The sequence below is a fragment of the Budorcas taxicolor genome, chromosome 19, assembly GCF_023091745.1.
Source record: "Budorcas taxicolor isolate Tak-1 chromosome 19, Takin1.1, whole genome shotgun sequence".
Classification (NCBI taxonomy): Eukaryota; Metazoa; Chordata; class Mammalia; order Artiodactyla; family Bovidae; genus Budorcas; species Budorcas taxicolor.
In genome coordinates this window covers 40168263-40194160 of record NC_068928.1, presented here as the reverse complement: position 1 = coordinate 40194160, position 25898 = coordinate 40168263, and the positions used below count along the sequence as shown (strand labels likewise).

Below are 25898 nucleotides of genomic sequence, written 5' to 3'. Positions count from 1 at the left end.
GGACACATAGAGCGACAAAACCAAACTAGAATTTACACGCACATTGACCTGGAAGAATCTCACGAGCTTAACACTGAGGGCAGAAAGTTGCTGAACATTATATCTGGTAGGGCAGTATTTAAATCAAATTTGAAAATACGTCAATACAAAAATTTGTAAACTCACTAATAAAAAGACAAATAACCCAACTTTTAAATGGGCAAAGGAGGGACTTCCCTGGCGATCCAGTGGTTAAGACTTCACCTTCCAATGCAGGGGGTGCAAGTTCTATCCCTGGTCAGAGACCTAAGATCCCACATGATTGGCAGCCCAAAAAATCAAAACATAAAGCAGAAGCAATATTGTAACAAATTCAATAAAGACTTTAAAAACTGTCCACATCAAAAAAAAAAAATCTTAAAAAAAAAAAAAAAGGGCAAAGGGCCTGGTAGTAGGCTGATGAACAGCATTCCGCCACAATCCATGATCACCCAGAATTCGACCTTTTTTGGAAATAAAGTCTCTGCAGATGGAATTAGTTGAGGCCATGCTAGGTTAAGATGAAGTCATCCCAGGAACATCTGTAGTGGTCCAGTGGATAAGACTCCAAGCTCCCAGTGCAGGGAGCCAGGTTCAGTTCCTGGTTGGTGAACTAAGATCCGACATACCGCAACTAAGCCCATGTCCCACAGCTAAGATGAAGTCAAAATAAATAATTTAAAAAACTTTTAAAAATTGAAGTCATCCTGGATTAGGGTGGGCCCTAAAACTACTGACTGGTGTCCTTATAAGAAAAGAGTGTTCAGAGACACTCACAGGGAGAATACCACATTGAAGATGGAAGGAGAGATTGGGGTGATGTGTCTACAAGTCAAGCAAATAAGGTTCCCATAACACGAAGCCATTGTTACCTCTTGAAAGTGTACATTTGAGTGGGGTTTGGTGTAATCACAATGTTGTACAACCATCACTAACATCTAATTTCAGAACATTTTTCATCGCCCCGAAAGGAACTCTACACGTTAGCAGTCTCTCCCACTTCTGCCCTCTTCCCAGCCCCTGGCATCCACTAATCCACTCTCTGTCTCTATGAAACTGCCTATGCTGGAAATTTCATATCAATGGAACCACACAGTATGTGACCTTTTGTGTCTGGCTTCTTTCACTTAGCATGTTTTCAAGGTGTACCCATGTTGCAGCATGTGTTAGCATGTCATTCCTTTTTGATGGCCTAGTAACATTTCATTTTATGAATATACCACATTTTAGTTTACCCATTCATCAGCTGATGGAATTGAGTTGTTTCTGCTTTTTGACTATTGCTAGTAATGATGCTATGAACATTCTTATATAAAGAGTTTCTTTTGGGGGTGATGAAAATGTTTTAAGTATACTCCCATATAAAATAAAATTTTAAAAAATTATAAAATAAAATGTTCTACAACTGATTGTGGTGGTGATTGCACAGCTACATACTTTAAATAGTGGCTGTGAATTACATCTCAATAAAACTGCTATTTCCCCCTACATGCAAAACACTATGCTGTTTTGAGATGTATACATATGTAATGAAAGTTTACTGAAATGCATAAAAATGATACCATGCTCAGAAAAGTAGTGGCCTCTGGGGAGAAAGAAAAAGGGTGTGACTGGGGTAGAGTACCAGGGATCTCAGGTGTAGGGTAAGATTTCATTTCTTAAACTGAGTGGAGACCGGTGTTCATTATATTTGTCTTTAAACTTTTTGTATGAGTGAAATGTTACACAACACATTTAAAAACTTTTGAACAAGAGTGAGTGGTTGGGATACACAGGATATTTGCCAGATGCAAAAATCACTGCATACTAACTGCAAAGCGGAGGCAGTGGGGGGGAAGGGTATCTTTTTAATGGAGAAATCTGGCAGTGTCTCTTTAACCACAGAGTCAACCTCAGCCACCACTAACAGGGGCCAGATGGACACTATTTGCCTCCTGGTGTAATGCTATTAACAACATCACCTATAAAGTATTCTTCCCTAGAATATTTAAGCTCCAGAAAACCACTAGAACTATACGGTCCAATCTAGGAGCCGATAGTCACTGGTAGCTGTTGATGAATTAAAATGTGATTAGTCTGCACAGACATAGAGAACAGGCTTGTGGTTGCCAGGGGAGGTTAGGGTCAGGGAGGGATGGACTGGGAGTTTGGGGTTAGTAGACTATTGTATCGGAGAAGGCAACGGCACCCCACTCCAGCACTCTTGCCTGGAAAATCCCATGGACGGAGGAACCTGGTGGGCTACAGTCCATGGGGCTGCTAAGAGTCAGACACGACTGAGTGACTTCACTTTCACTTCTCACTTTCATGCATTGGAGAAGGAAATGGCAACCCAGTCCAGTGTTCTTGCCTGGAGAATCCCAGGGACGGGGAAGCCTGGTGGGCTGCCGTCTATGGGGTCGCACAGAGTCGGACACGACTGAAGCGACTTAGCAGCAGCAGACTATTGTATTGAGAATGGATAAGCAATAAAGTCCTACTCTATAGCACAGGAAACTATAGTCACTATTCTGGGATAAACCATAATGGAAAAGAATATTTTTAAAATGTGCATATATATATGTATAACTGAGTCACTTTGCTGTACAGCAGAAATTGACATGACACTGTAAATCAACTATACTTCAATTAAAAAATAAATTTTAAAGTGAGTAGTCTGAATCCTCATAAGCTGCAAGTAAAACTGCACACCAAGGTTCAAAGACTTAATACAAAAAAAGGAAGGTAAAATGTCTCATTAATATGTTTATATTGATTACAAGCTGAAATGACATTATTTTGGATAGTGAGTTAAATAAAATATTGCAATTAACTTATCTGTTTCTTACTTCTTTAATGTGAGTACTAGAAGAATTTTAGTTACCAACATGGCTCACATTATATTTATATTGGACACTCCTCTCTAGACAGAACCAGTAGCTTAGACTCTACAGAGGGGATGAAGGTACAAGGAAACAAGAGCGTGGGGAAAACAATCAGACAATTCATGTATTTACAAGATATCTGTCTAGACTGAAAAGTCAATGTCATCTAGAAAAGAAGCTATTCTAGATTAAGAGGCTAATGAGATCTAACAGCCAGATGCAATGCATAGACCCTGATTACATCAGGATTTTTTTCCCTAAACTTTTAAAAAGATTTATTTTTATACATTTTTATTTATTTATTTTTGGCTGTGCTGGGTCGTCGTTGCTGCCTGCAGGCTTTCACTAGTTGTGGTGAGCAGGGCTACTCTTCATTGCCGTGCACGGGCTTCTCATTCCAGTAGCTTCTCTTGTTGGGGAGCACAGACTCTAGGCACACAGGCTCAGCAGTTTCACCACGAGGACTCAGTAGTTGCAGCTTGCAGGCTTAGTTGCCTTGCAGCAAGTGGAATCTTCCCAGACCAGGGATCAAACTCGTGTTCCCTGCATTGGCGGGTGGACTCAGCCACTGGACCACCAGGGAAGTCCCTTAAAGATATCTTTGAAACAACCTGGGAAAAAATATAGACTGAATATTAGCTGATATCATGGAACTACGGTTGATTTTCTTAGGTGAGGTGTGGTGGACATGTCAGGCAATGTCCTTATTCTTAGAAGATTCTTACTAAGGCTTTTAGGAATGAAGTGATATTAACATTTTCAACTTACTTTCAAGTAGCTTGGCAAAAGAAAAAGTGTGTGTGTGTGCATGTGTGCATAGAGAGAGAACAAAAGCAAATTTAACAAAATGTTAATTATAGAGTCTAGAAAGCTCTAAGTATTCATTGGACTAATTGTTCAACTTTTCTGTGTCTGAACTCTTTCTTGATGAAAAGTTGAAGAAACAAGACAAAATAAAATAGGAACGAATGGGGGGACTTCCCTGGTGGTTCATTGGTTAAGAATCCTCCTTGCATGCTTCCCTGGTGGCTCAGTGGTTAAGAATCTGCCTGCCAATGCAGGAGACACGGGTTCGATCCCTGGTCCGGGAAGATCCCACATGCCTCAGAGCAACTAAGCCCACGCGCCACAACTGTTGACCCTGTGCTCTAGAGCCTGGGAACTGCAACTCCTGAGCCCACGTGTTGCAACTACTGAAGCCCATGCTCCACAACAAGAGAAGCCACTGAAATGAGAAGCCCTCACACTGCAACTAGAGAAAAAGCCTGCACAGCAATGAAGACCTATCACAGCCACAAATAAAAATAAATAAAATAGAAATTATTTTAAAAAAGAATCCTCCTTGCAATACAGGGGACTCAGGTTCTATCTCTTGTCAGGGAACTAAGACCCGACATGCTTCGAGGCAACTAAAGTTGCACACCACAACTGAACCCATGTTCCACAACGAGAGAGGCTTCCCGTCACAGTGAAAGATCCTCCATGATGCAACAAAGATCTCAGGTACCACAAATAAGACCCAATGTAGCCAAATAAATTAAATAAGTAAATAAGTTTTTCTTTAATAATAATTTAAAAAAGGAATGAATGGAACACGAGGAGGTAGAGACAATCTCTTCAGGAAGTCTGGCCGAGAACAAGAAACAAGAAGTGAAGGGGGAAAGTAGCTAGAATGGACATGTCAGCTCAAGGAAAGTGTTTATAAAAATGGAGAGTTGAGGGACCTCCTTGGTGGTCCACTCTCCCAATGTAGGCGGCAGGGGTTCAGTCCCTGGTTATTGTTGTTCAGTCACTCAGTTGTGTCCCACTCTTTGCGACCCCATGGACTGCAGCACGCCAGGCTTCCCTGTCCTCCACCATCTCCTGGAGCTTGCTCAAACTCATGTCCATCGAATCGGCAACGCCATCCAAACATCTCCTCGTCTGTTGCCCCCTTCTCCTGCATTCAATCTTTCCTAGCATCAGGGTCTCTTCTAATGAGTTGGCTCTTCATGTCCGGTGGCCAAAGTATTGGAGTTTCAGCTTCAGCATCAGTCCTTCCAATGAATATTCTGGACTGATTTTCTTTAGGATTGACTGGTTGTTCTCCTTGCAGTACAGACTCTCAAGAGTCTTCTCCAACACCACAGTTCAAAAGCACCAATTCTTCGGCACTCAGCCTTCTTCACGGTCCAACTCTCACATCCATACATGACTACTGGAAAAACCATAGCTTTGACTATGCGGACTTTTGTTGGCAAAGTGACATTTCTGCTTTTTAATATGCTGTCTAGGTTTGTCATAGCTTTTCTTCCAAGGAGCCAGGGTCTTTTAATTTCATGGCTGCAGTCACCCTCTGCAGTGATCCTGGCACCCAAGAAAATAAAGTCTGTCACTGTTTCCATTGTTTCCCGTCTATTTGCCATGAAGTTATGGAACTGGATGCCATGATCTTAGTTTTCTGAATGTCGAGTTTTAAGTCAGCTTCTTCACTCTCCCCTTTCACTTTCATCAAGAAGCTCTTTAGTTCCTCTTCACTTTCTCCCATAAGGGTGGTGTCATCTGCATATCTGAGGATATTGATATTTCTCCTGGCAATCTTGATTCCAGATTGTGCTTCATCCAGCCTGGTATTTCCCATGATATACTCCGCATATAAGTTAAATAAGCTGGGTGACAATATACAGCCTTGACATACTCCTTTCCCAGTTTTGAACCAGTCCGTTGTTCCACGTCTGATTCTAACTGTTGCTTCTGGACCTGCATACAGATTTCTCAAGAGGCAGGTCAGGTGGCCTGGTATTCCCATGTCTTTAAAATTTTTTTCACAGTTTGTTATGATCCACACAGTCAAAGGCTTTAGTGTAGTCAATGAAGCAGAAGTAGATGTTTTTCTGGAATTCTCTTGCTTTTCTATGATCCAGTGGATGTTGGCAATTTGATCTCTGGTTCCTCTGCCTTTTCTAAATCCGGCATGAACATCTGGAAGTTCTTGGTTCACATACTGCTGAAGCCTGGCTTGGAGAATTTTGAGCATTATTTTGCTAGCATGTGAAATGAGTGCCTGGTAGGGGAACTAAGATCTCACATGCCACATGGCGCAGCCAAATTTTAAAAAGGCGGGGGCGGCAAGAATTGAGAAGGTTTAAATGTGTAATGGAAAACACCCAGCAGAAAGGCAGAGAATGAAGATTTGGGATATTCTAGCCAAATTTCTCATGCCTGGGAATAGTCCCCGTGATAGACTCAACTGTACCGGTCCCAGGCCTCTTCCATGATGAGACCTAATCTTGGTGGCGACACCTAGTGGATTCAAAAGGCACTGCTTAAATCCTTCAAACCCCAGATCCAGAGAGCACCTTATTATGAATACATTGGTCTGACTGCTTCAAATTATTTCCACCTTTTTATTCATTGCTAAGCCAATCTCTGGAGGTGCAGCATTACTAAGTAAGTTCACCCTCTCCCACACAGCCCACAGAGCCCCAGTGCCTCATCCCCGACTTCCCACATCCACACCTAGGCCATCCAACTCTGTGCCTGCTTCAAGCCCTGGATCATCTCTTTTAAGAAGTTTTATTGTCACCACCCTTAACCCGCAGACCATAAGTGAGTCTCTCTGACTTATTTCCTAGAGCACTTATCATCTTGTGTCTTGTCCTCTTTCGACTCCTATTTCAAATAACCTAATTTATTCATTCAGCAAATATGTATCAAGTGTCTTCTCGGTGCCAAGTACTGCTCTTGGTACTGAAGAGGAATATGACAGACTCCCGGAGCTAACATTCCGGAGGCAGGAAAGTCAAATGGATGAAGAAGTATAGATGATGTCAGGTAGCAATGAAAGCCTTGTAGAATATACAGGAGAATTGGGGGAGACAAAGTGGGGGGGTGGTCAGAGCATTCAGGAAAGACTCAGGGAAGAGCAAAGGTAAAGCCCCTGAGACAAGAATGTGTTTTAGGAATGATGAGGCAGTCACTGTGGCTGGAGAGGGTGAGGGAGAGAAGAGAGAGAAAGCGAGGTCAGAGAGGGGAGATTTTTGTTTTTAATCTGTGTTATCGAATACAGAGGAGTGTTACAATCAGGATTGTTTTCATTGAAATATAACATGACAGTAAAGTGTATTAATATAAATCTCAATGAACACACACTCACACTGTAACCACATTCAGGTCAAGATATAGAATATTGTGTTTATGGCAGCACTATTTACAAAAGATGTGGAAGCAAACTAAAGGTCCAATAGATGAGTGGATAAAGAAGAGGTGTACATATCATATACACAGTGGGATATTAGTCATAGAAAAGAATGAAAAAAAACGCTATTTGTAGCAACATGGATGGACCTGAGATTATCAGAGTAAAGTAAGACAGCCAAAGACAAACATCACACGATATCACTTATATGTGGAATCTAAAACAAGTGATACCAACAAACTTATTTATGGGACAGAAATGGGCTCACAGACTCTTATGGTTACCAATGGGGAAGGGGGGGAAGAAAAATTAAGAGTTTTGGATTAACAGACACACACTACTATATATAAAATAGATAAACAAGTGTATACTGTATAGCACAAGGAACTATATTCAATAGCTTTCTATTTTTTTAATTTCAATTTTATGGCCACATCATGCCACGTGGGAGATCTTGGTTTCCTGTCCAGGATGGAACTTATGCCTCCTGCAATGGAAGGGTGGAATCCTAACCTCTGGACCACCAGGGAAGGCCCCTATATTCAATATCTTTAACAACCTATAAAGGAAGATAATAAAAGATGTGTGCATATGTGTGTTATATACATTTTTATATGAGACTGAATCATTGTTTTGCACCTGAAACACAACATTGTAAATAAACTGTACTTCAATTAAATAAAAAGATGTAGAACATTATTATCACCACAGAGGGTTTCTCCACACCACTTCAATACTCTCTCCCATCCCACGAGCAACCACTATTTTCACTTCTCTCTCCATAATTTTGCCTGTTTTTAAACTTCTCTAAACAGAATTGTACAGTGTGTAGTCTATACATCTGGCTTTGTTTACTCATTGTTACATCTATGAGATTCATTTATACAGGTGAGTGAAAGTCGCTCAGTCGTGTCCGACTCTTTGCGACCCCACGGACTATACAGTCCATGGAGTTCTCCAGGCTAGAATACTGGAGTAGGTAGCCGTTCCCTTCTCCAAGGGATCTTCCCAACCCAGGGACTGAACCCAGGTCTCCCACATTGTGGGTGGATTCTTTATCAGCTGAGCCACGAGGGAAGCCCATGAGGGGAGTAGTCATTTGCTCCTTTCTTTTGCTATGTAATATTCCATTATAAGAATATACAATCAATTGGTTCATTTACCTGTGGAAGGACACTTGGATTTTTTCCAATTTCTTTATCATGAACAAAACTGCTATGATCATTGTTGTGCATATTCTTTGGAGGACACAGGCACTAAATTCTCTTAAGTATACATGCACCCAGGAGTGGAAATGCTAGGTCACAGGTACAGAGTACATTTAGTCTCAGTAGACATGACCAGACAATTTTCCAAACTGGGTTTACCAATTCACACTCCCACCAACAGTTTATAAAAGTCCTAGTTTCTCTGTTTCCTCACTGATACTTGGTATCACCACTTTCTTTAAGCTTCCATGTGTGTGTGCTAAGTTGCTTCGTTGTGGACTCTTAGCGATGACCCTATGGACTGTAGCCCGCCAGGCTCCTCTGTTCATGGAATTCTCCAGGCAAGAGTACTGGAGTGGGTTGCCATGCCCTCCTCCAGGGCATCTTCCTGACCCAGGGATCAGACCCACATCTCATTTGTCTCCTGCATTCACAGGCAGGTTCTTTACCACTAGTGCAACCTGGGAAGCTCTTCTTTAAGTTTAACCATACATTATCTGATTTAGGTTTGTAAAAAAGTACCCTGGTTGCAGTATGAGGAACTAACTGGTGGGGTTAGAAGCGGGTTGGAGAGAAGCTGAGAGCCCAGGTAGGAGGCTAGCGCAAGCATCCAGGGAGGACATGGAAGTGGTTTGGACTGGTGGCAATGGAGAAGTGGACCGATCAGGATTTGGTTTTGGTTGTTTTGCTTTGTTTTTTGTTTTCGGCAAGGCATGTGGGATCTCAGTTGCCTGACCAGACACTGAAGCTATGTCCCCTGCATTGGAAGTGCAGAGTCTTAACCACTGGACCACGAGGGAAGTCCAGGATGTGTTCTGCAATTGAAGATGCTGGGCCAGGCAGATGAGATGAGTGAGGGATGAGGGAAAGGGGCATCATCAAGAGTGGAGCCCTAGATTCTTGCCTCAAAAACTTGGGTGGATGAGAAGACTATTTTCTGAGATGCAGGAGACTGAGGGAATAACTGATGCAGGAGAGAAGGTCAAGGGCTCACATGTGACTGAGTACGCAATGCTTCCTGGAGGTCAGGCTCCCATTAGAGCCAAACACTAAGCTCTAGTTGCCCCACATCTTAGTATATCTTAGTATAACTGAGTGCAGAGTGCATGCATCTGGGTAGCAGCAGAGAATGTGCATGCTGTCTGCAATGGACAGATTTGGGTTAGGGGCCCTGTTCTGCCACCTCATTCACCCTGTAACTTGGACACTTTGCCGGGACTGTCCAGCTTCCATCCTCCACCTCACAGTGTTAGAATTAACCAAGATCGCATATCCATGGCACGCCTGAAACACGGAAGAGCTAAAACATTCATTCTTGCAAGTTCCAGGCACTAGGCGGCGTGGCTCCCAAAGCTAGCAGCTTTTCCTCTCACCCACGTTTTTCAAAGTCACTCCACAACAGCCCAGCCCAGAGTCCTGATTGATAGATGGATTCCCTCTCTCCCCTTTTGGCCCTTCCCCAGACTCAAAGAAACAGAACGGAGAACAGCAGGAGGGTCGATTCATAGACTTTTATCGGCTTTGACTCCAGCAGGTTTCTGCAATGACAACCGAGCCTGTATAGCACACACGGTTCACTCTGGTAGAACTGTGGGGCATGGGAAGGGGTCTGGGAAGCCTGTGGGAGGCAGCAGGGCAGGGGTCAAGGCCAGAGGTGGGCAGCAGCCGAGACTGGACCAGGGGGGGCCCAGGGTTTGGTGAGGACTATGAGCACTGGAGTGACAAGGCTGCTGAGAGGCATCAGCAGGAAGGGTGGCTGCAGGGACAGGAGCGCACATCAGCAGTAGCAGGGAAGAGTGGACAGACAGAGGTCACTGTCTCTAGGGATGGAGGGGTGGGGAGTCTATAGACATATTTTCGCGGTAGGAACAAGACAGACCGCAGTATAAAAGGGACTGTACAATGTAACCTATGATACACTGTTTACATATGATACAAGGCTCTTTCTCTCCTTGAGTTTTAAAAAATAAATTTACAATTCCCGAGCTTTTGGTAAAAAATATATACACTCTCAGAGCAGGAGCAGCAGCTGCTTTGGCTGGGGCTGCTGCTGCTTCTTCGGAAGGGAAAGAGGCGGTGCCAGAAAGGAGGGTGAGGCTGCGCCAGGAAACCTCACCCCGTAGCTGCCGGGAGTCTTGCACCCTCAGCCCTGGAGGCCTCTGATGGGAGAGGGAGGGGAGACTGAGAGGTAACAAAGGCATCGCCAGGGCCCAGTTTTGCTTTTCCAGTCTCTGCCGTTCCCTGCCCCATGTCGGGGAGGCGGGGGCGGCTGCCTGCCCCAAGTACAGGGGTCCACCCCACCCAGCTCTGATGGGAAGGACCAAGGGGGGAGTCAAGACAGGGAGGAGGATGAGACCATGTGCTGGCATCCTTGCAGAAGAGCCAAAGGGAGATGATAACTCCCTTCTTAGCAGTGCTGCTGCTGCTAAGTCACTTCAGTCGTGTCCGACTCTGTGCCACCCCAGAGACGGCAGCCCACCAGGCTCCCCAGACCCTGGGATTCTCCAGGCAAGAACACTGGAGTGGGTTGCCATTTCCTTCTCCAATGCGTGAAAGTGAACAGTGAAAGTGAAAGTGAAGTCGTGTCCGACTCTTAGCGACCCCATGGACTGCAGCCTACCAGGCTCCTCCGCCCATGGGATTTCCCAGGCAAGAGTACTGGAGTGGGGTGCCATTGCCTTCAGACACCCAAAAATCAGGAGGATGGGCAGAAATCAACCTTGAACTCCTGCTACCATGACTCACCCCACTGCAATGTGGAGGGAGGGTCCTGTAGGCAGCTTAGGCCTGTGTTTCCCTGAGCTTCTTTTACCCTCTCATCAGAGCCCACCCAGGGAACTTTAGGAGGCCTGAGTGGGGGACCTGTAAGGGCTGATGGTAACCCTCCTGTCTGCTGCTGCTCCCTGCCCTCCGGAGCAGCTTCACCCACAAGCCTGGGTGTGCAGGGCAGCAGAGGAGCTGGGCAGGGAGTGGTGGGGATGGGGAAAGCACCCGGTACTGTCCCGGGAGCAGAGCAGACAAGGGTAGCACCAAACAGAAGGACCCCCTCCCCAGGACACACAGTACCTTCCCTCAAATGCCAGATGCAGTGCTACTCCTTCAAAGGGGCCACATGCGCACGTGCAAATACACACACACGCACGCACGCAGACAGACACAAGGGCAATATCACATCTGGCGGTGCATCTAGGGGTCCCAGCCCTCACCAAGAAGAAGTCAGGCAGATGCCAGGCAGAAGCCAGGCAGGTGGTAGAGAGGAAGGCTGCCAATCCCTCCCACAGCTCTGCTCTGTGAGATGAGATGGCACAGGGGGTGGGCAAAGCCTTCCTGCCTGCTTGGGTAGAGGAGATGGGAAACTCCATCTCCGGAACAGACCTGGATGGGAGGGGCCAAGGAAGGAGCTCTCTGCCCACTGCTTCCCCTGGGAGGGCAGGAGCTAGCAGAGGGTGGCTTGGGCTTGAAGGAGCACGGGGGAGAGGACTTCAGCAGGAAGAACAGGCTTATGAGTCCAGGGCTCAGTCCATTCAACTCCTTTCCGTGGGGCAGGAAGCGGCTCCAGAAGAAAGCTGTCAGGTGTGGGCAGGGAGTTGTGCAAAGTGCTTGAGTGCCAGGTGCCCAAGGACCCTGGTGCGGGGCCGACCAGAACCTCAGTTCTCACTGACTGTTGGCCTCCAGCTTGTAGGAGAGCTCGAAGAGGAGGTTCTGATTGTCGATGACCTGGAACTGGCGCACGTAGGCCTTGGTCTGCAGGTGATGTGGGGAGGCCTCCATATCAAGGCCTGGGGATGCGAGGACAGGGAGGCAGGCGGTCAGGGTGCCCTTCTTCCCCTGCACACAACCAGCCCGAGGGAAGGAAGGGTGTGGACTGGGTGGTTGATGGGCAGGAGGGCCCCCGGGAAGGCCGGGAGAGAATGGAGAAATGAGACGTTTAAGGAAATAAACACTGGAGTGCGGGAGTCTCCCAGAAAGCCTCCTGCTCTGTCAAATCTCCACCTGTAACACCCTCAAAACCCCGAGTACTCACAAAGGGGCCGGCTCCGGTATTTGCGGACTGTCCTCACTTTTTCGGCCACTGAATGCTGGGAGATGACAAGAACTGAGTCCCGAAAAGGGCCCAGAAAGGTGCTCCCCTCCCAAGGCTCCCCTTCCTCCACTGGACCAAAGAAGGGGTGTGACAGGGGGCCAGGTTAGGGAGAGGCAGAGCTGCCCCTGCCCCAAGCTGCCTGTCAGTTTTGGCACCCATGGGCAGGTTGCCACGGTGACACCATCAGAGAGACAGTCAGGAGTCTGCCGGGCAAGCTGGGCACCATGCGGAAAGGTGCTGTCTTCAGGGGTGTGTGTGCCAAGAGCGGGGGAGGGTACCAGCCACCCCGCTCACGGGACTGGGATTGGCAGAGTCACTCACCAGCTTCTCAATGTTCACCAAGCCATCTACCAGGGTCTTACTTCCCTCGTGCAGGAAAGTCAGGTCTAGGGATGGGGAGAGAAGCAAAGGGGTAAGAGGGGGAGATCCACTTTTCCTGGAAGCGACCCGAGGAGACCTGCAAAAATGGTTCGCTGTTCACTTGACCCCAGAAAGTCATGCAAATCAAGAGGTTCAAATCTTTGTGTTCACTTTAAGAACACTCGTGAAACTGCCGAGGCCACTAAGGGGACTGCATACCCAAAAAGTCACCCAGTATCTGGAGGATGTCACTTTACAGAAGCAACGCATGCCATCCAGTCGTTACAGTGGTGGAGCTGGTAACCAAACAGACTCAGGGTTGGTGGTCCAAAGAATGCTGAATTTTTACTGCACATGCTCAAAAATGCAGAGAGTAATGCTGAACTTGAGGGCGGAGAGGTAGATTCCCTGGTCACTGAGCACACCCCAGTAACAAAGCCCCCAAGATGCTGGCGGGTCTTACAGAGCTCATGATCAGATCAACCCATACGTGAACCCTCCCTGCCACATGGAGATGATCCTTATTGAAAAAGAACAGACTGTTCCTGAACCAGAGAGGAGGCTGCACAGAAGAAAAAGACATCCCAGAAAAAAACTGAAGAAATACAAACTTATGGCTGGAGAATAGATCACACACACACAGATGCAAATAAAAGTTTACAAAAAAGGGAGAGGAGGTCCAAAGGGCCCTTCCCCTCCCCCAAACCACATTCAACCTAGGGGCTTCTCTCTATGTGGCCACACACAGAGCTGAATTGAGAGGGGATTGAGGGTCTGAACGGGGCATGGAATGTGTGGAGAGGAACATAGCTTAGAAGCCACTCTCACCTTTGAGGATCAGAGGCACGAAAGGAATCACAGGGGGTTTCATCTTGGAGATCACTTCCCGGTAGCTTTTGTGGTTCCTGCAGGGGTCCTAGGGTTCCACGACAGAGGGAAAAAGTGACAAATAGGCCCAGTGTACCCCAAAGTTGTCCCCCTCCCCTCTCCCCCAGCCCCTTCCCTACAAATATCTCCAAACAGACAGGGGTGTGTTTGGGTATTTAAGTGGGGACTTCACCGCTGTATCCTCTTCTCTGGGGAAAACAAAGCTACAACCCTCCCAGCTTCCCTCCCAGCGTGGTGGGCTGGAGGAGGGGGGTGGGGAGGGGGGCTCCCAGACACAGAAAACCTTGAAAGGGAAGCTGGAGGTGAAAGGTTTGCAGGCACTGAGTCGCTGGGGTGCCAGTCCAGTGGCAGATAAAAGAGCCAAAGCCACTCACCGTCAGGTTCTCGAATTTGCGGAACAAGTTCTTGAATTTCCCTGGCAGCTTCTGCAGGTTGAAGGAAGAAGATGTCAGATTCTGGAGCTCCTTGGGTTTCATAGGCCCACCTGACTAACCCCCAGGTGTTAGAGGGGGAAAGGGCCGGAGTGCCTGGCAGGGGGCTGGGAAGCCTATGGGGTGGGGAGGTAGACCCAGCCTTGGGCTAGGTCTGGGGCGCTGGCAGCGGCCCAGAGGAATGATCTCTTCTGGCGAAATGGAGACCACTGCTGATGCCTGAGCGACGCACAAAGCCTCCCTGGGTGCGGGCTGAAATCCCAGAGCCCATTCTGCGACCTGGGCCGGGCTGCCTGTCTCCAACCCACCACCCCGCGGTCAGGCGCGGATTCGCCTTCACTGATGTGCACAGGTACCCGGCCCTTTAGCCCTGCCCGGTGCCCCGGAGCTGTAGTCGCCAGAAGAGGGCGCCTCCTTCCAGTCCTCACAAAAGCTCCCCAGAGGTGAGCAGCCGTCCTGGGAAAGATCTCTGGGGTGAGCCCAGGGATGTCAAGACTGTGTGTGGAGGCCAAGATCCCCGAGGTGGGCCGGCCCAGGGGGGAGGCGAGGAGGCGGTCACCTCACCTCCCAGGTGAGCCTCAGGCGGCTGACGGCGGCGTTGTCCAGCCCCATGACCACGGCGTAGAAGGACAGCAGATCCTGATTCTGCTTGCAGCTGCGGGGGCGGGAGGCGGGGTCAGCGGGGGCGGGAGGCGGGGTCAGTGAGGGGCGGGCGGGAGGCCAGGGATTCCCCCTCGCGGCCGGCAGCACTCACATGGCCGCGATCTTGATGAACTTCTTGAGCAGCTGCGCGCGCTTGCCCGGGGCCTCGCAGAGCAGCACCTCGGTGGCCACCCAGTGGGTAACCTCGCTGCAGCGCTGCAGCAGCAGCTCGAGGTTGGCCGTCTCCCGGCGGCCGCGCTCCCCGTGGAACACGTAGTCCACGAACTCCAGCTGAAGCCGGGGCGGCGGAGGGGGCGCCATGGCGTGGGATGGAGGCGGGGGACGGGGAGATGACAGTGGGAGGCAGGGAGCCAGGACAGGCAGGAGGGCGGGGGCGGGAGGGGTGGAAAATAGAAAAAGCGGGGACAGGAGAGGATGCAACGAGGGGGAGGGGAAACAACCAACATTAATAATACTCTACCATCTACTGAAAGCTTACACGCTGCCAAGCGCTTGAACCATCTGATCGACCTTACTGTCGCTGCCTTTTCTTTAATAGTGAATATTTTACAAATACTAACTGTGGGTCAGGTTCTTTATAAGCGCCACTTGGATCCTGAACCACCCTGATGGGGGGCGGGGGATGGTCCTCTCTTTCTTCTTTTTTTCCCCAGATTCGGGGACAAAGGCTTAGAGAGGTTCTGGCGGCACACTGTCCCAGGGCATGCTGCAAGGACGCGGAGTGTCCTAAGCAGAACTTTCAGCCCAGAGTGCTGCCTCTCTGCAGGCCCCCAACCCAGCTGCAGCCTCAGTCCCCACCTCGTGCACACAGCGGAACAGCTCCCAGTGGAAGGCGGTAAGGTGGTTGGCCACGTCCTCAGGCTCCCCGCGATGGATCTCCGTGTCTCCAGGGGAGACCTGGATCTCCTCAGGAAGGGGCACCTGGTGGGGCAGGCAGGGGCACAGGGGCTGGGCTTGTGAATTTCTGCCCCAGCCCCTCTCAGCCTCCACTACCAGCCAAGGCTTATGAAGGAGTTCTTACCAGGGCCTCAAAGCTGTCTCGGGTGCAAGCAAACAGGTGGCTGTTGATGCCCAGTGTGGTGAAGACACAGTCTTCAGTCGGCTGGAGAAGGACCTTCTCTGCAGGAGAATGAGCTGCTTTGCCTTAGCATCGACCCCTGCACCCTCGCATCCCCCAGCCACTGCCCCATCCCGACACTCCCAACCCTGCACAGATGTACTCTAGATTAACGGGACTTGTCATCACTGGCCTATGCTGTATTTAAACGACAGTTTTCAAAAAATGGATTGTCTTGCATTTACAACCTCCTTTTGACTCCCAACATTCTTTTTAGCTCTTCTCTTATTCTATCATCCCAGTGACACTGAGAAAAGATTTTTTTTTTCTGTCTTAGAGGAAAATAAGGCTATAACTACACTGCAGGGATTTTTGCCTTCCTACTGGGATTGGAGGCCCATCCTGTGTCTTTGGTCTCAAAAATGTAGCATCCGTAGATGCTTGAGGAGGTTAGAGGACCAGATCCCTAGGTGAGTAAGAGGCAAGCACCCAGAGCAGCATCCAAGTGTCCTGGACCACTGTGTCCCCAACTTTAATGTGCATAGATATCACCTGGGGATCTTATTAAAACACATTCTGACTCTGCAGGTCTAGTGTGGGCCTGAGATACTTTTTAGCAAGCTCCCAGGTGATGCTCCTGTGGCTGGTCCTAGGGCCACACTTAGAGTAGCAGCCAGGGCCTAGAATTCAGCTGTTACTTCTGCCCCCGGGCCATTGGGCTTGTGAGTTTCTCTCCTTGTCCTACCACTCCCCCACCCACGCCCCACCCCCTCACCAGCCCAGTTCTTTCTGACCCTCACCTCCTGAGGAGGCCACAGCAACCAGGATGAGGGAATCCTCACGCCCCGCAGGCTCCTCTGAGTACTGCAATTTCTCCGTCACAGAGCCCAGAATGTCCTGCACAGATGCTGAGAGACGGCTGCGTATGGTCACGTAAGAGTGATCAGGCATGTAGACCCGGCAGAAGACTAGACAGAGACCGGAAGGTGGCTTTTCACCAGCGGGCAGAATGGCAGCATCAGCACAGCCCCCGCCTGAGCACCTCTGTTCCCCACCCCACTGCAATCTTAAATGGGTTGGCCTCTGAAAAAGATGTGAAAAGGACTGGTTCTGAGACAGAAGGAAACCCCATAGAGGGCGCCCGCGATCCAGAGACCCCTCAGAGCCCCCAGAACACTCACTCTCATCGGAACCCCGGAAAGCCACGCGGGTCTGCAGACAGGAGTCTATCCGACGGAAGTGGCGGAAGAGTGGCTTTACCTGCTTGCTGGGCGGCTGGCTCTCCTCCGGGATCCTGGTGTGGACACCACTGGGCATCAGAGAGCCCAGCCAGGCATCCTGCATGCCAGGCAGGCAGCATCAAGCAAGGATGTCAGAACCGGGTCAAGGATGCCCCAGCATCAGGTTCGGAGAGTGGTGAAGGAGGTCAGAAGACAGGACCATGGCCAGCAGAGGACAGCTGTCCGAATGACCGAATCAAACGCCACCTCCTCCTGAATTCTTCTCTGTCCACCCCACCCACCAGCAGAGGTCACCTTTTTGTCTCAGTGGCTGTAGGACATTGAGCTAATATGTGTTTACCTTCGTGTTTTATCTCTTCTACAAGATTGAGAGCTGACTGAATTTTATTTTCAACCTCCAGGTCTAGCACGCTGCCTGGTACGTGGCAGGTGTAGGTCATCAGCTGTTTGCTGAATTTTACTGACAAAAACTTCACAGTCTGGGAGGGAGACAGACTTGCGTACAGCTACTTCTCACACCAGACAGGAGGTGTTAGATGATATAATAAGGGCACAAGAAGAGTTTTGTTGGTACAGGGAGGCGGGGGGGGGGCGGGGGGACAGCTACCGCCAAAAGATGCTTTAACTGAGAAGATGGCATTTGACCTGGACCTTGAAGGACAACAGGAAGAGAAGGGGGTGGGAGAAGGGCACTCTGGGGTGGACCATATAAGTGATAGCAGGAAGTTGAGAACACACAGGTGTTCATGGAATTGGTGGGTGTATAGGGAGTGTCATGCGTAAGGGGGGATGTGGGAGATGTGAAAGGAAGGATCAGCAGAAGGCAGACAGAGAGAGGGGCTAGGATGTTGTGGGGGGGGCATGGATATTTTGGGAACAGAAGCACAAGGTTGTCAAGTTTGAAAGATCTCTCTGGCATCAGCATAAGACACAAAACCACAAGCTAAAGCCCTGTATCGGAGGCTGTGGCTATAATCCAGGTGAGAGATACTGAAGCCTAAATGAGGGTTATGACAGTGGGATGGAGAAACTGAAAGGGCTGAAAAGATGGACAGATGGACACAGTGGTGTCTTGAAGTCAGCTCACAATGGCTCGTGAAGGCAGACTGTTAAATTTTGCCAACTGCTTTTAAACACAGCCATTACAAAATTAATTATAATAGATAATTGTATATAAACATATATATATTTTATAAACTTATAGCCAAATTATTATAATACAAAAAATGTCATTTCCTAACTGTTTCACCACATTCTCTGTGCTCTTCAGGTTACTTGTGTCTGTTGGATTTGTATGGTAAAGATACTACACAATGACCTGCTGCTGCACATCTCTTCCCAACTTCACATTCAGTGACATCATGCTGGGAGCTTGAAATTAACCATGGTGAGCGAATTTACACCATGGGAATCAGCAAAAGCTACAAGTCAGGGCTCTTTTTCCTGGAGTGCTGGTTGTTCAATATTTATCAGTACACCACTGGACTGACAAATAAGTGGATGGGAGAATGGACCCCCAAAGTGACTGGAAACAATGCTTTGTGCTCCTCTCCAGTCAGAGAAAGGGACTGAAATCAAGGCATCTTGGAGTCCAAAGGCCAGAGGCACCCAGCCCTCTAATTGAGGAACAAGGGGGACTTCTTTCTTGGCCCCTCCCCGAGCCCATTCCCCTCACTTTAGCTCCACTGTTTCCACAAGCTGGTGCAGCCTCAGTGTGTCCTCTCGGAGGTCCTGGTAAAGAGACTCATCCTTCATAATCAGCAGGTACAGGTCCTGCAGAGACAAGGAGAAAGAAGGTGAGGGCGGAGGTCTCATCCCAGCATCACTCTCTACAAAGGCAGGGCAGGGCCTCCATGCCTTCAAGCACAGAAGAATCCTGTAAGCTAGGACTTGCTGGCCTCTCTTCTTCCAGGTACCCAGCTTGAGAAGTATGGTTCCTTCAAAAGGGCCCCTTCCAGAGCAAACAGCCTGGTCACCCACCTTCTCATCCCAGGCCCACCTTGATGATGCGGCCAGCCCCCTCTTCCTCCTGCAGCAGCCCCTGGTAGGTGTCCAAGAAATGAAGGAGCATGGCTAGACAGGCCTGCTTCCGGCCCAGCCCCTCAGGGCCTTCCATGCCTCCTGCCCAAACAAAGCTGACCCCTAAGTTAAGAAAAAGCCCTGGCAGGCAGACTTGAGGACACTGGTAAGGGGTATGGAAGGCAAGGCTTTGCAATGGGAGCCAAGGCCAGCCCTAAAAATTCTCTAGGTTTGGGGCCAGAGAGAAAGGGGCTCTGAAGTTCCCTGGAACCAGGACCCCTCATGCCCCAGCCCAGGTTTTTGCCAGAGTAGGTAGGGATGGCACCCACTTGACCACATGCAGCTCTTGCCTGTTTGAATTTCACTTGAAGAAATTCACTAGAAGCTACTCCGCCTGGACCCACCCAACCCCTGTTCAGCCCACAGCCCAGAGCTCACAGTAGGCTGATAAAGGCCGATGGTGCTAACCACAAACCTGACCATCTCTCTGTGTAAGGCCTGGTGTTTCAAAGAGAACCTATGATATTCTATTCACTGGCCTGCCATTTACAATTAGGTCCTAGAATAACTTGGTGAGAGGCCCTATGAATAGCCCAGTCAGTGACTTGTCTCTAGTGACCCTATGAAAGCACAGCCATGACTTGATGTTTTCATCAGACCCTGTAATAACTCGCTGGGCGACCGGATGTTTAGAGCAATAATTCAGTGGGGAGAGAGGCGCTCTTAATAGAATAATAACACCTTACATCCATACAGGGCTCTGCAGTCTCCAAGCACTCCTACCTCTACTGCCAGAAGGGTCTCCACAGCAGCCCCAGGGGCAGGTACTGTTTAGCCCTGTTTTACAGAAGGGGAAACTGAGGCCCCAGGAGGTCAGGTGATCTTTCCGAGGTCACACAGTTGGTGAGTGAAGAACCTGGGATTGAAACCCAGGTGTTTTCTTGGGAAGAGCTTAGCCCCTCACATCCCATGGCATGTGGGATGCAGGGAGTGGCTCCCTCCTGACCTCCCCTTTTGCAAGCTTCACAAAAGGATATTACTGGTGCAGCTCCTGCAGAAATTTCTCCGTGGGAAGGAAGAGCGAATGAGTGAGGACGATGTCATCCAGCAGGGTATCTGTAAGAGCAGTCGCCACCACTGATGTCAGGAGGGCACTTCCAGGACCTGGTTGGACGCTCACCACGCCCCCTCTCTTGCCTCAAGGGCAAATTCTCTTTAGCTGGGCTGGAGCCTCAGCCACTTGCCCAGTCATGCTCTGCACATGCCCCACCATACATACATACACACACACACACACACACACACACACACACACACACACACGTGAAGGTTCTGGGCAGCCGCTGCGGGGGTGGGGTTGGCAGCTGCCGAGGCAACTGGAGGGAAGGAGGGGGCGCCCTCCGATGGCCACGCCTACTTCTCTCCAGTGTGCGTGGGTAGCGGGTCACTTAATACGCCAAGCTTGAGATCTGTCCGGGAAGGGGGGCGGGGAAGAGAGGTAGTCCCTATAAGTGTCTCTAGGCCAAGAGAACTTCTAAGCACAGAGGTAAGGTCAGCGGCAGCGTGTGTGTGTGTGTGTGTGTGTGTGTGTGTGTGTGTGTATGTCCCTCCTCCCCTCCCCACTCCCTACCTAAGAGTTTTGAGTTCCAACTAGGCAGGTGAGAACCAGCCCCATTAAAAGAGAGAGGGAGGACTGCCATCTCTTTGATCCCAAAGCCTTTAAATAGAAAGCTTATGTCCTCCAGCTGCCCAGGGATGGAAGAGTTAATGATGCAAGGGTGGAGGGGAGTGGCTCCTCACACCACCCTTTCCCCCTCCACACCCCCATCTGGGCCTGGCTCAGCCAGTCAGCCAGGTACAAGGTCGCCCTGACTTGCAGCCAGCCCTGGGGTGGGGCAGGGCAGCCTGGCACACACAGACAGGCAGGGCACGGGGAGGGAGCCAGGTGTCCTCATCAGAACAGGTTAGGGCCAGGTCCCCAGGTACTGCCCCAAGGCTTCTGATGGCCCTTGGGTCACCATCCCCTGGCCTCCAATTCTAGCCATGAAAGTGGAGCGGGTGAATCAACATGAGATCCTCAACTTCAATGATTTCATTTCACAAATGAGAAACCAAGGCCCAGAGCTGAGAGGAACTTGCCTGGAGCTGGAGTAAGAACCCTGATTCCTGCGTTTCTGTTCTTTTCTCACTGTGCTTGAGGCAAGCAGAGTGTCAGAGTAAAGTACAGTGGGCAGTGGGGGGCTGCTTTGGCTTGTTTGGGGTAGCTTGTGCAAGTCTCCCCCGCCCACACACCCTGGGAGGGAACTGAGATTGCTTAAGAATATTGGTTATATTGGAGAATATCAGAGTGGCAAGTTAAGCTTGATTCTCATCTATTCTGGGACTGCTTTGGGGTTCCCCCAAACCAGTTACTCTGGAGATCCAGCCTGCCAGTCCAGGTAATACAGTGACAGTCAGTTCAAGAGTCCTTCCTCAGGGGCCACTGAGCAGCATCTGTGGCACCAGCCCTGGCAAAAGGGGAAAGACAGTTTCTCCCTTTTTCTCTCTGCCCAGTCTTTAAAGTGAGTCAGAGAGCCACCCCAGCCCTGATCCTCAGCCCCAGGGATGGGGATGAGGACTAGGGATGTCCCCAATCCTTCCCTCTACTCTTTATCTCACAGGAAAGATAAACAGAGCAAAGGAAGAAGACCATGGGGCAGAGTGGGGGAAATGGTGTCATAGGGGCTACAGTTTGGTGTCTGTCTCTTCCTAGGCAGGCTCTGGTCCAATGCACAGCCTCCCCAGGGAATGTGTCATAGAGACACAGTGTGTGTAGTGTAGGCGGGAAGTTATGGTTAAGAGAGCTGTGTGTGTCTGATATTTTTCTAATTAAATCCAAAAGGTGTCAGCTCCCCAGGGCAACTGCAACCTGAGCCAAAGAGAGTACTTGGGTCTTGAGAAAAATCTAGGGGAGTGGAGCCCCATTCCGCACACCTGGGTTAGGACTACCTGCAAAGGTCTGGGAGCAATGCGTGAAACCCCCATCTGTAAGCCCTCAGCCTGGGCTCCCAATCCTCAGACCCCACTGGGTGTTAGTGAAATGCTGACAATTAGCCCTGAAGACCCTTGGTCTTTTACTTCAGCCGTTTACCACCAATCTGGGGCCTCAGTTTCCTCAAAATGTCCTTAGCAGGGGTGCTGGTGGGGAGTGGCAAAATAGCTTCATCATTTAGGGAATAAGCCTCTCAGGGTGTGGTTATTTTTAAAGAGGCCCTGTGCTGAGGCCTGCCGCCAGAAGGGCAGGAGCTGGAGAGGTTCAGACCCCCCTGTATGCTGCAGGGCCTGAGGTCTGCCCAGCCACCAGACACCTTCTGAATCCGCCCCCAACTAGAATACCTCTCTCCACACGTGCCCCCCCACCCCCAAGCTGCTAGGGACAATGCATCCCTTTGCCAGAGCCTAAAGGCAGCTTGGGCCGCTGTGTGCCTGTCTGGTGCTGCCCCGCCAAGTGGGCCAGCCCTCTGCTCTGGGCCTTCTAAAGAGAACCCGGGACTCCTAGAAGGTCCTTTGGGGCTTGGCCACCTCTAGAGGGCTGCACTGACTGGTCTGGGCAGCTTCCATCTTAGTGTGTCAAGCTCTAAGCCTCAGCCACAGAAGGAGGTAGTCAACACTGGGGACCCATAGGGTCTGGATGAAATGTCCAGGGGAGAGGAAGGGAGGCTCAATGAGGAAAAGGGGTTCAGCTTCTTCTCCAGGCGTGGGTGAGGCTGCTACACAGAGGAAGGTGGCACTGTCACTTCTCTGCTGCAGAAAGCTCTGTCCCTCCCATAGACCCCTACCCCACTTCAACCGACCACTCAACCCCACTCCAAGGCTCCCGCACGGCGCCACCCTCACCGTCCAAGGGCAAGCAAGAGGACCCGGGTGGGGGAGGGGCAAACCCTACTCCGGGATGGATGAGCCAGCCCACTCCTTACCTGAAGCGGCGCTGTCCCTGGTGGCCCCTCCGGCCAGCCGCTCCAGAACCCAGTTCAGAAGATGCTCCGGCCGCTCGGGGGCGCCCAGAGGGGCCCAGGGTGGAGGAGTCAGAGGCTCGCCGGGGGACAGCTCGTCTGAGGAGTACGAGGAAGGGGAACGCAGGGGTCCCCCTCCCCCAAGCGGCCCGGGCCCCGGGACCTCCTCCAGCTGCAGCCAACAGGGCCCTCCGCTGCCGAGCTCTTCCGCGACCCCCGCCGGCTCTCCTCCGTCCTCCTCTGGGGGCGGCTCCAGCCCCGGCTCGGCGGGGGGCTCCCGGAGGAAAGCTGGGAGCAGCAGGCGAGACACGCTCTGACGCCGCTGCAGCGGCCGCGGTCCCCCGGCTGGACCGCCGCCCCCGCCAGGTCCCCCACCCCCTCCAGGCCCGCCGCAGCTCCCCGGACCCCCGCCGGGACCTCCCGCCACCGTTCGCCCCGCCAGCTGCGACGTCTGTTTCTTCAGAAATTTCTCCAGCGGCTTCATAACCCCCCCCCCGCCCCTCTCCTCAGGGCCGCCGGGGGACCCAGGTGTCCCAGGCACGGGCGGGGGGGGCAGGGACACGATGCTCAGAGCCGGAGCGGCAGAGCTGAGGGCCGTGCCAGGCTCCGGACTGGGGCCAGAGGTGCCCGAGGCTCGCTGGCCGGAGTCCAGTGGCCAGTGGCCGGGGGAGGTACCAGAGGGGAGTGCCGGCTCTCAGTGGCCCCCCATGCCGGCTGCAGCGCACGCGGCCCAAAGGGTGGGCAGGCTGCGGGGCCGGTGCCCAAAGGATCTGCGCTCCTGGGCCGGGCTGCGGCGGCAGAGGCAGCGGGCGGAGCGCAAGGCTGTGAGGACGCGGCGGCGGCGGCGGCTGCGCTCCTGGCCGGGGGGAAGGTGGCAGAACTGAGACCGCGCCCCCTCCTCCAGTCCCCGCCCAGTCCCCGCCCCTACCCTTCATGGGCCCGCCCACCTGGGCCGCGCGAGGCTTGAACTTGGGCGCCGGGGCTGACGGTGAGAGAAAACAGTAAGGGGCTGAATGGGATTGGGTTCGGAGTAGACGCAGACATTAATGGCAAGGGTGAGGGAGTCATTTACCAGCGGAGAGGGAGCTTCCTGGCTCGAGGCTTACGAGGACTCTTGGTATCACTGCAAAAAATCAGGCTGCACACCTTGATGGACCTGCCTGTATTCAAGTGAGGGAGGCCTACAAAAATTGCTGATTGGGTGTCCATAACTCTCGATCTCGATTGTGCCCTCTGTTGCCATACTCAGTGGAGTATGTGGTCTTTATCTTCTTTCTGTAAAAAGGGCTGGGGAGGCCTCGAGTGAAATGACATTGGAAGGGGGGAGGGGGGCGGGGGGGGGGGTGCACCAACCATCTGCCCTTTCTGGTAGGGCACAATAGATGGTGAGGGCCTGGCCTGTGAGAGGCAGGTACTGGCAGGCAGGTAGAAGCCAAGCAGAGAGGAGCAGGTTGTGGCAAGTCTAATTAGGGTGAGGAGAAGAGATGGTAGGCAGAGGGAGAGCGAGACCAGGAGCACAAGGGCACCTTCACCTGCTGGCAGCAGGAGGAAGCAGAGCCCTGGAGATGGGTGACAAGCTCTAGAACTGCCAACCAACACCATCAGGCATAGAGAGACCCTCCAGAGGTGATATAGCCATGGAGTGGGGAAAGTGGTACCGAATATGCACTCCAGATGATCCTTATTTCTGATGCCTATGCCCAAAGCATTCTGTCGCTAAGGATAGACTGTCCCAGGTAGAGGCGGGTATGGAGACACGCTCAGGGTAATCACGTCAAGGGTAAAGTAACAAGGTGGGGCAGTGGCACCAGGCAACGTGTGGGTTGAGGCTCCTTGGACAATGCCCCACCTCTGTTTACTGTGCATGGGCCAGGCAGAGAAGGAATGCGAAAGCCTGGAGTGGCAGCAGAACTGAACAGGGTGTGTAATACACGTGTCACCCTGTGTGCTTATCTGGTCCGATGTGTACAAGAACATGTGTTCACAGAATTAAAGCTTTGCACACCCATCTGTTTGTGGATTTGCAAAAAGGAACAGTAAAAAAGGAGAGAACACAATTTTGGCTGACAAGCTAGAATAGAGATCCAAGTATCAGTTTCCTGATACTCTCTTCACTGGATACCCTGATGTCCCTGGGGTCAAGAGGGGAAGCTGGCTGGAGTGGCTTGGAGCTCCCCAGGCATTTCATGAACTGAGTAAGAAGAGGGGAGGGCTTCACTCCCAGCACATGCCACAGTTACCAGATTAAGCTGGTTGCCTTGGTAACGTCCTCTCTGGGCAGGATTTGGGATTGTCATTTAGGAAGGGGGAAGAATTAGGGAGTGTGGAGCGTGTTGGGGCTGCAAATACAAGGGTCAGAGATTCCTGGAAATTGGAATTGGGAAACAGGACCCCAGCACCCTCCAACTACTCAAGAACATCAGGCATAGACTAAGTTCAAGATCTTGAATCAGAGAGGAAAACCAGCATCAAGTTATGGTGCTCCTGGAACAGCACTGGTTCTCACCCCAGTTGCACATTGTAATCCAAGGAACTTTTCAAAAATGTTGCCCCGGCCACACCTCAAATTAATTAAATCAGATCGCTGAGGTAGGGCCAAGGTTTATGGTTGTTTTTTTTTTTTTTTTTAAAGGATCCTCAAGTGATTTGTGTAGCCAGGATTGAGAATTACTGCCCTAGAGGGACAACCCAACCTAAGTGGGCTACTGATGCTGGGAGACAACTTTGGAATTCTAAGTCCTTTGCTGTTCTGAGTCTCCCATAAGGCCCACGTGCTGACCTCATGGGGAAGATGGTTGTCAAGGCATCTATACTCTATGATGGAAGAAACAGGGAAAGAGGGCGGTGTGATTAACACCTGTGAGGAGAATGGGGCCAAAAAGTTTAAGCACCCAGT

The 25898-nt window shown here is 50.7% G+C and overlaps 1 protein-coding gene across 1 annotated transcript; it reads right to left on the bottom strand.

The window, feature by feature from the left end:
- Positions 1-11921: 11921 nt before the first annotated feature.
- RAPGEFL1 (Rap guanine nucleotide exchange factor like 1) lies at positions 11922-23486 on the bottom strand. The gene is made up of 15 exons (XM_052658573.1): positions 22967-23486; positions 20051-20126; positions 18991-19132; positions 18667-18764; positions 16932-17044; positions 16551-16718; positions 15715-15812; positions 15492-15614; positions 14785-14963; positions 14595-14685; positions 13974-14024; positions 13540-13627; positions 12673-12737; positions 12292-12346; positions 11922-12046 (listed from the first exon to the last, which is right to left on the bottom strand). The coding sequence occupies exons 1-15, from the start codon at positions 23484-23486 to the stop codon at positions 11922-11924; spliced, it is 1992 nt and encodes a 663-aa protein (XP_052514533.1).
- Between the last annotated feature and the right edge of the window lie 2412 nt (positions 23487-25898).

Bases quoted from the DNA above. Each gene is read 5' to 3' on its own strand.
- RAPGEFL1 (XM_052658573.1), bottom strand. From the start codon at position 23,486: ATGAAGCCGCTGGAGAAATTTCTGAAGAAACAGACGTCGCAGCTGGCG. The intron at 20,127-22,966 runs GTAAGGAGTGGG...CTGCTCTTACAG, and splicing joins CAGGGACAGCGCCGCTTCAG to ATACCCTGCTGGATGACATC. The intron at 16,719-16,931 runs GTGAGTGTTCTG...GTCTCTGTCTAG, and splicing joins TTTCCGGGGTTCCGATGAGA to TCTTCTGCCGGGTCTACATG.